The 14,281-nt window shown below is 40.9% G+C and overlaps 2 protein-coding genes across 8 annotated transcripts in view; both read right to left on the reverse strand.

The window, feature by feature from the left end:
* Positions 1–193: 193 nt before the first annotated feature.
* Positions 194–5,366, reverse strand: lrrc71 (leucine rich repeat containing 71). Of its 5 annotated transcripts, none has more exons than XM_071501021.1 (17): positions 5,186–5,366; positions 4,474–4,512; positions 4,259–4,396; positions 3,960–4,067; positions 3,746–3,821; positions 3,567–3,641; positions 3,294–3,362; positions 3,026–3,185; positions 2,855–2,938; positions 2,640–2,714; positions 2,248–2,361; positions 2,090–2,153; positions 1,920–1,993; positions 1,780–1,806; positions 1,556–1,664; positions 1,070–1,161; positions 194–720 (listed from the first exon to the last, which is right to left on the reverse strand). In XM_071501021.1, exons 1-17 carry the CDS (start codon positions 5,250–5,252, stop codon positions 604–606), a joined length of 1,488 nt encoding a protein of 495 aa, XP_071357122.1. In that variant the 5' UTR covers positions 5,253–5,366; the 3' UTR covers positions 194–603. The 5 variants fall into 5 exon arrangements, with proteins under 5 accessions (XP_071357122.1, XP_071357121.1, XP_071357123.1 ...); XM_071501020.1 differs by having other exon boundaries at positions 1,556–1,667; positions 5,186–5,365; XM_071501022.1 differs by having other exon boundaries at positions 1,556–1,667; positions 1,780–1,809; positions 4,259–4,328; positions 5,186–5,351.
* Positions 5,367–6,181: 815 nt separating this feature from the next.
* The window catches only part of ash1l (ash1 (absent, small, or homeotic)-like (Drosophila)), a 29,940-nt gene continuing 21,840 nt past the window's right edge, over positions 6,182–14,281 (reverse strand). For 2 of the 3 annotated variants that reach the window (XM_071501015.1, XM_071501016.1), the window contains exons 20-27: positions 12,719–13,003; positions 12,305–12,391; positions 12,097–12,187; positions 11,426–11,564; positions 11,119–11,291; positions 10,699–10,865; positions 9,622–10,108; positions 6,182–8,651 (exon numbers count right to left, since the gene is read on the reverse strand). In XM_071501015.1, coding sequence (XP_071357116.1) covers positions 8,560–8,651; positions 9,622–10,108; positions 10,699–10,865; positions 11,119–11,291; positions 11,426–11,564; positions 12,097–12,187; positions 12,305–12,391; positions 12,719–13,003 — 1,521 coding nt within the window. In that variant the 3' untranslated portion in view covers positions 6,182–8,559. The remainder of the gene's footprint in view (positions 8,652–9,621; positions 10,109–10,698; positions 10,866–11,118; positions 11,292–11,425; positions 11,565–12,096; positions 12,188–12,304; positions 12,392–12,718; positions 13,004–14,281) is intronic. The other variant, XM_071501017.1, reaches the window with a different exon arrangement.

Here is a 14,281-nt window from a genome sequence, read left to right on the forward strand (position 1 = left end):
GCTACGCAGCTTGCAAGTAAGGAAATACATTAAGAATATCAAATATAACTTTTAGATATACGCCCCAATCCCGAATGACAAAAGGTATAAACAATCCCAATCATTTTTTATATACAATAATTTGTATATAAATTATTGTACACTTAAATAACAATTAATTAAGAGTTGGACCTAAAAAGGTTCATATTTCCATTTCCTTTGAGGGTCCCGTGGCCCGGCAGAATTACAAACCCTAAAAGCCCTAGGTTTTCTCAATATCACATATGTCTACATAATATGATTAATCATACATTTATTAAAAATGAGATGAGATAGTGAGAGTGAGATAATATGAAACTGAATCATTTATATTTATCTCAGTATTTGTCCTTGGTGTAAATTCTGACCATGAGCAAAACAAAGCAGTAAAATGGATCTGTAAACAGGCATCTGGATTTTTTTTTAATGAACCACATTGTCCTCCAGTTTAGCCACTGCCTTTTTATCTACCACAATAATAGATAATACTTCCATTTGTTCATCTTGCGTTCTCAAGATACATATATGTATTTTTATTATTACATAACAAATTAAAGGTATACATAAGCCTGTAGATGTCAGTTCTCATGCCCCCTGTCCCCCCTCTTCTGTCTCTTCAGAGGTGTTTTTTTTCTTAGGTCTGAGTGCTATCAGTTCCTCTATCCTCACATAGGACTCACACTCTGGTGGGAAGCGGTTTCTCTGAAAGAGAGGAAGATCAGAAGTCAGCATATATATTATCTTCATACTCCTCCACAACTGTTAACACTGTAAATCACATTAAAAGTTGGTATTTTTATGGTAGACCACTGTTAAATGGAAATATAAATCAAAATCTTAATACAATTTTAAAAAATAATAAACATCCTAAATTAGTGAAAATAACATTAAACATAGCGCTACAGAACTACATGGAAGCACTGGGATGACATCTACTTCAGTCTTAAATCCTACTTTAATAGATAATAAATGGAAGGAAAAAAGTGGTTAATTTAGAATAAAGCATTGTCAGCCAGTCATACAGTGTTGACCTGAGTCAGGTGAAACACACCTGCAGACAGAGACGCAGCAGGCCTCCTCCCTCACCCTGCATCTCCAGTGACTTCAGGAACAGAGGCAGCGACTTCTCTGTGATTCTGTTTCCTATACAAACACACAACATAAACATTTCATTTAAATCTTCAAAAGTCCTTATAAGGTTTCATCATTTATTTTCTCGAGAGCCCCGGGGGGGAAGTAGCCAAAACTGAGTAACCAGCCTGCACAGAACACCTTCAGAAATAAGGATTTCATTAAGCTAACGTGACATGTAAATATATCTCAGATTTTCAACTTCTTAGATATTTTTTCTATTAAAAAAAAAAAATTTTATACATTGCATTTCTCCCCTCAATGTAGCACAGAGTAAGAAATATAACCTGACCTGAAAACAACACCATGCATGCTAAAAGGACGAAAGAGAAACCTTTGCAAAATGATTCAGAGGAATTCATAACAAAATTGATGCTGCACATTCTTTCACACCACAGCTACTGACCTGCCAGGTTGAGGGAGGTGAGAGTTGTGTTTCCAGGCAGAAAGAGCTGCCCGTCCCTGCACTGCAGCGAGTCGTCCAGCAGGGGGTTCCTTATCTCCACCAACTCTACCTGCTGGTGGAGGAGGAGAGGAGTGAACCGGAGCATGGCAGCATACTGTGTAATCAAATCACAGTCATCATCAAGAACAACATTTTGGCTCAAAAGAAAATTGCATCAGACAAACCTCATTTAGGGCAGCACTCGACTGATCCTGCTGCAAAAAAAATAATTAAGTAAAACAAGTGAAGGAGTTTTGGAGTTTACTGTACTGTGCATGTTTATGTCCATATGGTGTTTGGTCATTCAGAAACACGTGTCTGGTACCTCCTGTGCAGTTAGTTGTTTCTCTCTACCCCCCGCCTTTCCACCTTTACTCTGAGGCGCCTTTCCATCAGAGGCTAGGAGAGATTTAAAGAGAGAGCCATGAAAAAGACAAACACCCCTGCTGTCAGACCATAATTGAACAAGTGTTCATCTGTGACGGAAGCTATTACATTTCTTGTTAGACTTTGGGTTGTCTTTGTTGGCGGCTGGTTTCTCGTCTTTTTTGGACGCTTCCTGTAATTTAACAGACACCAAGAATCCATAATACAAGATAAACAGAACACAGCACCCCAAATATGTTGGAGTTACACTAATGCTGACATGTTACCTTTTTTTTGGAGGTGCCTTTGTTCTCCCCTTTACTGACGTTCACCGGGGTGCTGCTGGGTACTGAGGGAAGTTGGTCAGCAGGTGTTTGGTCAGAATCGACTCCTTGAGTTGACTGTAGATATAACACATTAGAGAGAATTACAAATTGTGTTTAAAAGGTTACTCATGAAAAAAAAATACATAGAACCAAAAAAAAAAACATCTTATAATGCCATGGAGGTAACTGGAATTTCCTTTGTGGAGCTGAAAGCATTGAAAAACTACTTGAAAAAATGTTTTGTGAAGTAACTAATGTTAGTCAGTTCTCACGTTTTCAACAACAGATTTTAGTATTTAGCAATGAGGATGCATTTTGAGGGGTATTAATATTAGACACTACCAGACACTTACAGACTGCATTCTCTCCAGAAGCAGCTTCCTCCTCTCCACAACTTCTTCATGAGTTAGAGCAAAGTCGCCAAGTATCTGGAGATGGAAGAGGTGAGCAGTGGATGCTTATTAAATTAGATAATATAATGCACTAAGCAGAATATAATTTAAAACAACTTAACCACTGATTTAAATGCGTTATCTCTCAAGTCGAAATCTTTCATGTAAATGGATACCGCAGCCAGATGAGCAGCTCCTGAGTCTCCAATCTGATTGTTTGACAGTGAGAGAAAGAGCAGGGCACGATTCAACCGCAAGCCCTGAGAGGCAAAACAGGATAAAGACAACATGTCAGCGGTCATGAGGGGAACATATAGGGGAAATATGGAGTCAGTTCTAGGTTATACCTGTGCGATATGAGCAGCACCTGCATCACTGATAGAATTGAATGCCAGGTTGAGTGACAGGAGGTTTTTGTTAGAAGATCTGTACGTCGAGAGGGCCGCCCCAATCAGACGAGCGCTCTCGTCTCCTATCCGGTTATTTCGCAGGGACAAGTGAGTGAGGCTTGACCAGAGAAACACACACAATGAATCAGGCATGTTTGTGCTTCTGGGGTTATTTGAACAGGTTCTGTTGCAACTATGTGAAATGTGTAACTGCTTGGTGACTCACATGCTGTCCTCAGAGAGAAGACGGTGGTAACTCTGCTCTGGAAGAGGGTTACCCTCTAATGTCAGAACCCTAACAAAGAACAAAGAGGAGGAGGTTTATCAGTAACCCTCAGTGTTTGGCTGGTAATGTTCGACACACTGTCACTGTTCTCCCTCCCCTTTTATTCTCAAATTTTGTTTTCTATTCTTCAGCCCAGGCTCATTTATACCCACTGTGATGCAAGGAGCTACAAAACAAAGACTCACAGTGTGAATGACAATAGAATCCACCCACCTGAGGTTGGAGCACAGTGATATTGTGTTCATGAGGGAGATTAACATTCGATCTGTCAGTCCCGCCTGCCAAAACCTGCAACGCAGCGATTACACAGACAAACGAGAACAAAACAGTGAGAGCTGTAACCCTGTTCCATGTAATGGGAGTACACCTCTCTGCAGCAGCTCATTACTTACTGAAGGCTCTGTAGCTGGCTTAAGGAGGGAAGCATCTTCTGTAGCACTCTAGCAAGCTGCTCATCTACCTTCCATCCTGTGTATATTTTTAAAAAATGCACACTATATTAAATACAGGGGGTTATCATTGGGTGCAGACCACTCAGAAACTTAGACAAGTCTGTAAAAAGTGAAATATGGTTATGAACATTTCTCTGTGGTGTTTGGTTCTTACCAGAAACCTTCATGCTCTTAACGCTCAGGGGGTCTTCATTCTCCACCTCCACTTGGAGGCATGGCTTACACCAGAAAGATGTGGCATTTATCTGGGACTGGCTGCTCTCTGAAGGTACAATTATGTTGATTACAAGTGAACTCAAGCTGAGAGTATAAAAGGGACAATTATTGCACATTCAGATTTCCTATATAATAATCTGCACAGTACAATATGTAAGTTATATTCCCAGTATAGTGAATGTTCTGACGTCTTTACTGTCCTTTTATGCAAAGCTGTTCAGATCAGCTGTTATTTACCTGCGTCCCCTCCTTCAGTTTCAGTGAGGGTGGAGGAGGCTGGTTGCTTGGTGCTGACAGCTGGGATATCCTTTATGTCCAGAAGAGCACAAAGCCCAGGGAAGTCAATGTCCACATTGCCTGAGCACTGATATTCATCTGTGGGATAGTGGGTTTCAAGCATGAACCATACAGCTCTCAGTTGTATGGTTAACAGCATGGATAAAGTTACTTACCAAAGGTCTGAGCAGGCAATGTTTCATTTGGAGTCTGTCCTATAAAAACACCAGAAAGGCCAAAGTTCATACCTGTTGAAAATGTTTCCTTTTTTTTTTTATAAACAATTATCTAAAATCCTGTCTTTCCCTAATGAGGGCCCCAGTCAACTGTGACAATGATACAAGTAAAGTTAATGAATGAGTAAATGCTTCAGTGCCTCTGGGTTAAGACTTTATTGATCCTGGAGGGAAATTTAATCTATCCAGCAGTATGTTAAGTAATTAAAATGAACTCCACCTTTACCAGATGCAACGCTGACATGAGCATTCATAATTATAATATGATAATAAGATATACATTGTTCTGAAATGGGCCACTCTGCATGATTTGTGCCTTTGCTTTGGCACATTAAGTCTATTTTGATGCTAATTCTAATGAACTTTTACTAAAGTAAGACAGTGAATGCAGAGAATTTCTCTACAGAGGCATTAAACTGCTGTTTAAACAGAAATCCCACTAAAATTGATTAAATAGAAATTGCAAGCTACAAAATGAATAATACAAATACAAATCCTAGTGTTATTAATACTATTATATATCATAACTTACAAAATATAACTCATAGATCAAAATCAATTGAAAAATCAGTTCATCAATGGCAGCTAGTGAGGCGCTAACACTGCAGGAGCGGCTGCGTGGCTGCCTCCGATGAAAGACTGATCATCTAACCTGTACTTTTCTCATCCTCAGCATTCCCCTTCTCTGGTTTCTCTTTAACGTGTCTCTTTCTGGACATTGTTGTGTCCCAAAGTTGAATTCAACTCAGCAGATCCGTCAGCTGAAGCCGCTGCCTGAGCGTCATTGGCGTAACTATGGCAACGGAGTCCAAACTACGAGAGCAACGCGAGATTTGACAGTTCCCGTTCTTAGTTTTTTTTTTGTTTGTTTTTTTTTTTATTACATCGGTAAAATATTTAAATAGTAGTTAATTTATTGTTAGTAGTTAAGTAGTCGATGTCGACTTGGTAAAATGCCGATGCTGAGACGGAGCATCAACATTTGAAGTGACGTTTATCAGTATGCAATTCTGAAATATCGCGAGAGTATTCAATTGACCGCTAGGTGCCAAGGCAAGTCACGGTGGCCTTGAAAAGCAGCTCTTCTTTTCAAAATTATTATAAATTTGATGTATTATTTTGGATTTATGTTAATTGTTGACTCTAATTACAAACCTTGTGTTTCTGTATTGTTTGAAAATCTCTCTTAAGACAAAATCTCATATTGAGCTGTGTGATGATGGGGCAATGATTCATAATTTCATTCATAGCTTGTAAGAGTCTTAAGAGGTATCTGTGCTGTGACAGATAAAATGCAGACTAGTAATGCAATGATTGAAATTAATTTAAATTCTGACCTCATCCACAAGTTTCTTATCAGTTACAGTTGAGGTGAAAACTATACGGCAATGTAGTATGATTATCAGTTTATCCTTTTTACCAGTATCATCACATTAGCAAGACTCTTTCCATTCCTGTGTAATGCTTCACTCTACAGAGTCCACTGTCTTAAGTCAAACCAGTTTCAAAGAAGGTGTACTGTATACACGCCATTATGCTAATTCATTTAAGGATATGAATAAAGTTAAACTTTTTTGATTTGACTTGACTTGATCTTTGTATCTTTTGCCGACTACCTTAAGAATATTCAAAGCACAACAACATCATGTGTATTCACAATAATGTAGTGCTTTTTATTAAAAAAACAAACAAACAAAAAAACAAATATAAAACAAAAAGTAAAAACCAACAGCATTTTTCATGACTTAAGAATCATAATTACAAACTTTTAACGAGTGGAAGAAGTTTTTTTTGACAAACTGTACACATCACAAAATGTCCGCCAGTCTGCCATTTACAATGCTTGCATCTTATTTTGTGATTGTCTAAAAAGAACTAAACGAATCACACAAACCACACAAATACAAGTACAAGCATCATACAATGACTGCTATCACAAAACGGAACCATTTCCTATTTGAAAGAAAAACAAAAATAATAACATGATATTGGGCTGACAGCTTTACTTTTGTTTCTGTCACCGTTTAAAAATATCATAACATTTTTATGTTGGTTTGTTTTTTTAGTGTTCAACACTTTGCAGCAAAAGACAAGGAGTACATTTCTCCTCAAAAGTAATATTATTAACAATATTCAGTGACAAAGGTGTCGTTGCTGAGTCACTGTCATGTCCCAATGCCTTCTGTGTCCGTTTGACATTCTTCTCGCTCATGCAGTACATAGATGAATTTCATTTATAGGCAACAAAAACTCAGCTAAAGTTTTTATGTCGTCAGGACAGTTACGGTGAGATTTTCTGGACATTAAAAAAATCAATTTCCTCCGAGCTTAAGTGTCTTCATTATAGTAATACAAACGGAAGAAATTATAATATTATCATTATTATAATAATCATAATACATTTAGGGCTGAGTCCTGTACAGTACAATAATAAACAAAATCCATTTTCAAGATATTGCTTTTGGAGACACTCCTCAATGTAAAGTGTATATATTTACATAACTTGGCACTGTACAGCTTCCCGTTCCCTCTCTCTCCCTCCGTCAGTGTCTCATTCTCGTCATGTCTCATGTCAGTTTACCGCACTGGGACATTGCAGGCTGTCCCTTTTTAGCAGAGGCATTTGGGGGAAAAAAAAGAAATCTCATCAAATATCACATTTCCTATTTCCTTTAAAACATTCTCCATGGCAACCAGGAACATGGTCTAAAGACAAAAAAAGATCCTAAGTCCCTTCCCCTCCCAATATACAGTATACACCGCCCCACCCGTCTCACAGAATATAAGAAAATATGACCATCACGATACATTTCATGTTAAGTATTGTTTTCCATAGTTTTCTTAAAACTGTTAATTGCCATCGAGCCCTTAATTTTTTTTTTTCATTTTTTTTTTAAAAAGGTATATCTTCAAGAAATCTGGCAGAGTACAGACACACAATAAGTGTGTACGCACGCACACACTCGCACGCAAGGCAGTCGGAGAGCACGGCTGTGTAAGGCGTTACAGTTAAAGCCAGTGCCCCCCCCCACGCCTGATTTAGTTAAGCTGGTGAATCATGTTACTTCAAAAAAGAGGGGCGAAGCTGACTGCCTCACAAGAAAATAAAAATTAAAACCTCAACAAGACACTTTGACTGACAAAAGCGCACACTCAATCCCCCGCCCCCCGTTACTCTAAAAACAAACATACCCCCCGGCCTCTTCTGTTCCTAAATGAGTTACTACAGTATAACAGGGAAAAGATAATAGACTTTTTAATTTGCTTTTTTTTTTTCAGACTGCATCATCCAATACTGTGAGAGTGTTAGTGTGTTTTCATTATAGATACATTACACAGAGCTTCACAATATCCATGGTACCAAAAGTGCAGTTCACCACCCCTGTTCTCTTTCTCACGAGCAGCATCTGAGCACACCGCTCAACTTACATTTCTACTATACCATTTCCCCCGCTCGGTCCTGGCGCTGTTCTTCTCTCATCTGATACATTTTGTCATTGCAGCTAGGTCCCACTAGGGGGAACAATTCTCCAGCATTCACATTCCCACTGACTGAAAGGACTAACCACCACCCCCCCCCCCCCTCTATCCACCCCTTTTCAGTACCACTGGTTTTCATTTCTGATGCTTGCTAGTGGAATACATCTACCCATGTCTGTAATGTTCAATGCATTTAAGTGCATGGGTTACTTCTCCTATGTTCATTTAAAAAAAAAAAAAAAAACAGGTTTTGCATCATACTACTTAAATAAGCAAGAAGTCTGGGTCTGCTCTCTCTTCGTGCTCCTTGAGAACTCTTGAAAAGCTGAAATTGTCATGGAGTCAGCGCTTCCAAACCCCCTCCACCCTCTCAGAGTTGAGATGACAGTCTTGGAAGAGGTAAACTGGAAGAGGCCCCCAGGGATGCATTGTGGTCCTTAATGGTCAGACGACCGACAATGCTCATTTCCCTTCTTGCTTTTTCTCCATTTTCTGCCGAGTGCTCACTAAGTGAAAGGCAGTGTGCTTGACAGGCACGTAGCGACATTACTTCCTCCCCACGAAATCACCGAATCCGAGTGTCCGTCGCCGTAGCCGCCGCCCTGCCCCCTCCTCCAAGAGATATGTGACATCTATGGCTGTTGGAGTAACACAGAGAAAGAGGGAATTAGGAGCTTGGATAGATACAGCTGACACACAGGATGTTATATCAAAGAAACAATACAGGTAAAGGCAGACAAAGGTGTCTCTTCTGTCACTGCTGCTTCAAGCTGCTTTCAAGTGCTCAAAAATCTGAGTCAGAAACAGTGTTTCTAACGGTAAGCCTGAAAAACTGTGCCCAAAAATGTCTTAGGTCTCAGAAACCACCTATTAGACTTTAAAGAGGTGTGTTCAGGTGTCATTCTGAGCAGGAAGGCTAGTAAATTCAAGTCTGTCCTTTGTGAGATATAATCTACGCCATTCCAAGCTTTAGAATACTCCTTTGCTCTTGTTCCAACTTTTCATCCACAAATAAAAAGCCCAATTGTTTCACAATCTGCTCGTTTGACACGTTTTGTCAGTAAACGCTTCCTCAGCTCTTCCTGCAGCTGCTTTACGCTGGACATGACACGGTGGTGCCATTAGAAGGGTTTCACTGAAGCAGCTGCAGGTATTGCATTTAAATGATTAGGCAGGTGATATTTCATATCTTTGGTTCTAATTACAAAACACATGAAAAGACTAAAACCAAGTGTTTTGGTCTGCCCACTGGTTCCTTCTGAAGATGTAAATCTTTAAAAAGTTAATTTACTGTTGCTCTATACTGTTGTGTAACAGTTGGGCATTAAATAGGGAGTAAGTAGCCCATTGGCTAGAGACTGATCAGTGGAGGATCAAGCTTTGGCAGCAGGATGGTGTGTATGAGACTGACTCAAAATAGATAGTGTCTGCAGTTCATTTTTGGATTTTGGACTTCACTTCGAACAGTGAGATTAGCCACAGATTTGACGTGAAAAGTTGGTCTAGATTAAGATACTTTTTGGTAATACTGTCAGCATATGAAAATGTAAAAAAAAATGTCACAGCAAATGATCTGAAACTTTAACCCTCATTTATTTGTGGACCTACCCCCCTGCTTTGTTCCCGGTCCCTCACCATTCTTGCTGGGCGTTCTGTGCAGCAGATCCAGCAGAATTTTGTTGAGTCGTTCCCTCTGGGCCTCCCTCCTGCCCAGTGCTGGGTGGTGTAACGGCGAGGATGCTGAGGAGGATGGGAGCTCGAGCAGCTCTCCTATCCTCTCAGTGGAACCCTCTTCCAGCTCCTTGCGCTCCTCAACCTCTTGCCCTTCCTCTTCCTCCTCCTCGTCTTCTTCATCCTCGTCTCCCTCCCCTTCTCGTTCCATTCTTCTGGGCTTCGTTGAAAGAAGTTCAGGATCCTCCGGAGCCATGTCCATGTCATCCTCCACCCCTCTACCATCTTCCACCTCGGGCGGGAAGTCGTCACCCCGGTCGCAGGGGGAGCCATCGTCCTCACAGCCTCCAGCTCCTTTGGGTCGTTCGCTCTTCCAGGCCGAGCGGCCCCCGTTCCTCTTGTAGTTGTCAGGAACATAATGAGGCTGCAAAAATGTCCAAATCATACCCAGGTCAAATAGCGTTACCAAATACTTTTCAACATTTCACATAGATGACTTGAGGTTTCAGATAGTTAAGGTTTAATAAACAATGAAAACCATTAAGATTGGGAAAATCACCTTTAATTTAAGTTTCCTGACACAGACCTGAACTTTTTTAACGCAGCTTTGCAGAGTAAAAGAACTGCTGCAAGTATTTAGTTAAAGCTGCATGGGTTGCTATCATATGTTAGCATTACAATTTACAACAGGCATAATTAGTCAAACAAATTGTCAACATGCTAAAAACAACGCCAAAATTACAAAACAGGTTTTTGTTTGTGGTTCCCTGCAGGCTCTTACTATGTGGTTTGGATATGTAACAATAAACCTGTGTGATTTTCCACCACTGTTCCTGGTTAGCCCCACCTTCGTCTGTGATTGTGCTGCAGGCAGCCTCAACCCCATGAGAAAGATACGGTGCCCAGGGGCTGTAATATTACCTCCACTCTCATCAAATCTTTCAATGTTACAGAAATCAGTAATAGATCCCAGCACAGCAGCCCAAACCCTGTCAGGACCCCCATCACTCTCACCGAGAAGTCTCTCTTGGGCGTGAGCCGCTTGGGGAAATGGTTGAAGGCATATGGCTTGGTGCAGACTGGGTAGCGGTTACGATGGATCTTGTAGAACAGGTGAGCCGACTTGTCCAAGCGGTAATCACAGATGTACACATCCTGCTCTTTCACACCCTTTGGCCGCCCTGCATGGAGACAAGAATTTGGCATTAGCCAAGAACTGCTGCAATTTATGTCGCTATAAAATATTTGAAGAGCAAATGCCTGTAGATTTGTTCTACTGTGTTGGTTAAAGCCTGTCAAACTGAGATCTAAGACATAATGGGATTATTAACCTTCATTTATCAACACTGTCCCACTTCTTATTCATAATTACACACATTAACACGTGGGATCGGACAAGCAGATCTGCATTTTTTAAATAGTTTTTTCCCTCACCCTTGCAGTAAGTGTAGAGATCGAGGACACAGCAGGTTCCCACCACTGCCTCCAGGGGGATGATCTCGTAGAGCGGCATGCGGAATAACTCGTTCTGGTAGAACCGCCGCGATGGAGAATGGTGTGTCTCATGAGGACGGAAGTAGTGGTGGCCAAAGGCAAACCTCTCACCCCTTTAGAGTTAGAGCGGATATGGTCAGCATATCACAAACTGTGACACCACTTATTGAGCACTTAACTATCACAAGCAATTACAGCTTTACCTCTAACTTTTCTCACTACCTTTACATCATCCTGTTGAACTTACTTTTCATTCTTCCAGAGTTTCTCTATTCGGAAGATGTCAAGTTTATCTCGGTTGATGTGAGACAGGAGTCGGTATGACTGTCTGACAGGCTGGCCCTCAGGTGTGCGTCTGCTGTCTCTCATCAAATACACACAATCTCCTGCACACAACACACACACAGATACTAGCAGGTTAGTGTCAATGGGAAACTTCAGAAGAAACTGACTGCTTTACACCAAAGTCACCTGATAAATATAGTATAACATCTCGCTTGAGTGACAAGTCACATTTAATGGCAACAAGATCGCACAGCAAACCTTTTTTTTTTGTATTTCATTCACTTCAACATTGGGACATATTAAGTGGACTATTGTCATCGTCACCATCATCATGTTCTATCTATTGAAAACTTAAGATTTAAGCGACATGCTATCAACAAGTAGCTAAAAATCACACACCACTGCTATAATATACAGATGGGACCGACCACATTCAGCATCTGTGATGGGTGTGGTCATAGGTGTGCTCTGTTGCATCTATAACCACATCAACATGTCAGTAGTAAAAATTTAACCAACAAAGGTCAAATCAACAAAATTTTCAAGGACTGTTAAACTGCTCTAAAATTACAGAGACCACACCTTTCCGAGCATTTGTGAGCTCATGACTGCTTGTTTCTACTGTTTCTATACCTTGATGCAGCAGCAGGTCATCTCTCAGGAGGCAGATGTAGTACACAGAGCCAGCCTGGGCGTAGCTGGGCTGTGGTATCATGGGAACTTCCTGTAGTGACAACAACACATGTAAGCGAGATTAGAAGAAGTTGGTGGGATATTTGGCCTAGAAACAGAAAACATCAAGTTCAGTATTCACAGCTGTTGTTTGAAGGGACATATGTACCCTGTCTATAGGCCGCGGGTCACACTGCTCACACAGGTAGTGCTCCACCTCGGTCTCCAGCCGCATACAGTCAAAGTGCTGCCACACCTAGAAGAACAAAAATTGTTGAGTCACATGAAAGTAAAAAAACTGCTACTGACTGCAACTCACTCTTACTGTATCACTAACGAGGACAAACACATTTGTATTAAACTCCTCAAGGACTAGTGGTTCACAATTATGGTTGCTCCATCAATATTTGGAATGATCCTTGTTTTCTTTATCTAAAAATGACAAAAATCTCCTTGACAAGTTAGGTGAAGTCTCAAGAGAAACGCACTCATTAAAACAGGTGCAACCTTTCACACAGTAAGACAAAAACCAGCTTTCACCAGCTTTTATCCAGTTGTATGTGTCTGACACCTTTTTTCTTACCATGCACTTTTCACACTGGATCATCAGGCCTTCGTCCTTGTACATTCCACAGATGCAACGGATAACGTCATCGTCCTTGTCGTGGGACCCCGGCCCTCCTCCATGGTGGTGGTGGCCATGGTCCCGCTCTAGTGAATCCGAGCTGTCGGCCTCGCTTGCGGTCTCGCCCACAATCTCGCCCACGATCTCATCAATCTGGACAGCGGCTTCATGACGAGCGCTGTAGTAGGCTTTCCGTAACCGACACACGTCCCTGCCTACCGATGACTTCCTGCCGTAATATTTCTGGGAGAACAAGACAGTGGTGAGTGCAGCTGCTTTATTTGTTTGCAAAAACACGGCACAAGGACAACAAGACCTCAGCATAAGGAGATGACATAAATCATATCTGAGGCAGAAGAATGCACATTTGACTCCAGAATTACACCCTCATTTCTCAATCACTTAGACAAGGCTTCAAGGTGATCTGCCTGCAGAACTATGGGCTGTTCGCTGCAGAATAAACGTCACTGACACAAAGAAGAATTCAAATCTGCCTTTGCAGCTGACAAAAAAGTTCACCCTTGAAGCAACACCCTGTAGCTCTTAATTCAACAATAAACCACATCCCCCTCAGGCTTTTTTCAGTCTGCCAAAATGGGGCCTTGGGACCAAAGGGTGAATGTAATTTAGACATCCACTTCAAGCTTCTCTGACTGGAAGAGTAAGCTCCTCTGAGAGGTTTCAAGTGGCACTTGTTTAAACTGCTACGCTATACAAATGTAAATCAAAAGGACCTGCAACGTGTGCACAGAGGATCAGGAGTCGTGAAGTTATATCCCATTTGGGAGTTTTTTGTGCATGAGAGAAGACAGGAAGGCAAAGATTGAGTGGGAGGAAGAATGTGTTGAAGCTGCACAGTAACAGCTTAAATTATCATTTTGATGAGGCTTTTTGATATTGATTGGGCTCTAAGAATCTGGGATCATACTCAGGAGTGAATATTGATGAAAACTGGATTCTGCAGCAGCCTTGGCCTTCATGCAATCATCATATTAGTCTTTCTGCTGATTGTTGGCATGAATACACAGCCAGATCTATAACACCGATTGAGCATCTAGTTTGCAAATAAGATACTTTTCAAATGATAGATGATGACCCATTTAACTAATATTCAAAATCAGATCTGACTTAGTAGTTGTTTATCCTTCATTACCAGCTAATAGTTTCTACTGCAGCGACTTTCCCAGGGGACCAAGAGCCTCCTGGGGAACTTAGGATCTAAACCTGTGTTCTGACATGAGGAACTCTTGCTCCTGAACAAAAGCTAGGGTGTGAAAAACATCCCTGCTCTGAAACAAGTACTTTGTGATGGTTCAGGAACTATCAAGGTGATGCTTTCACGGCTTAATATCGCTGATTAGTAAAAACAGACGCCACGGCAAATACGACTTGTGTCACTTCACAAAACAATGAAGCACAGGATGCAACTAGTATTGGTATAAGGACGGGTCTCTTTAGAAAAAGAGATCCTGATCTCAATGAGACTATCTGTTATTAATGTTAAAGAGCAAAATAAAGAGA

The sequence above is a fragment of the Trachinotus anak genome, unplaced genomic scaffold (assembly GCF_046630095.1).
Source record: "Trachinotus anak isolate AG129_WGS33_773 ecotype Australia unplaced genomic scaffold, CSIRO_AGI_Tana_v1 ptg000016l, whole genome shotgun sequence".
Classification (NCBI taxonomy): domain Eukaryota; kingdom Metazoa; phylum Chordata; class Actinopteri; order Carangiformes; family Carangidae; genus Trachinotus; species Trachinotus anak.

What these genes read in the sequence shown, in the direction of transcription:
- lrrc71 (XM_071501018.1), bottom strand. Translation starts at nt 5,252, where the DNA reads ATGTCCAGAAAGAGACACGTTAAAGAGAAACCAGAGAAGGGGAATGCT. An exon ending in AAGGCACCTCCAAAAAAAAG is followed by an intron (nt 2,154 to 2,247) that starts GTAACATGTCAG and finishes GTTAAATTACAG; the next exon opens with GAAGCGTCCAAAAAAGACGA. An exon ending in TGCTGCGTCTCTGTCTGCAG is followed by an intron (nt 721 to 1,069) that starts GTGTGTTTCACC and finishes CCTCTCTTTCAG; the next exon opens with AGAAACCGCTTCCCACCAGA.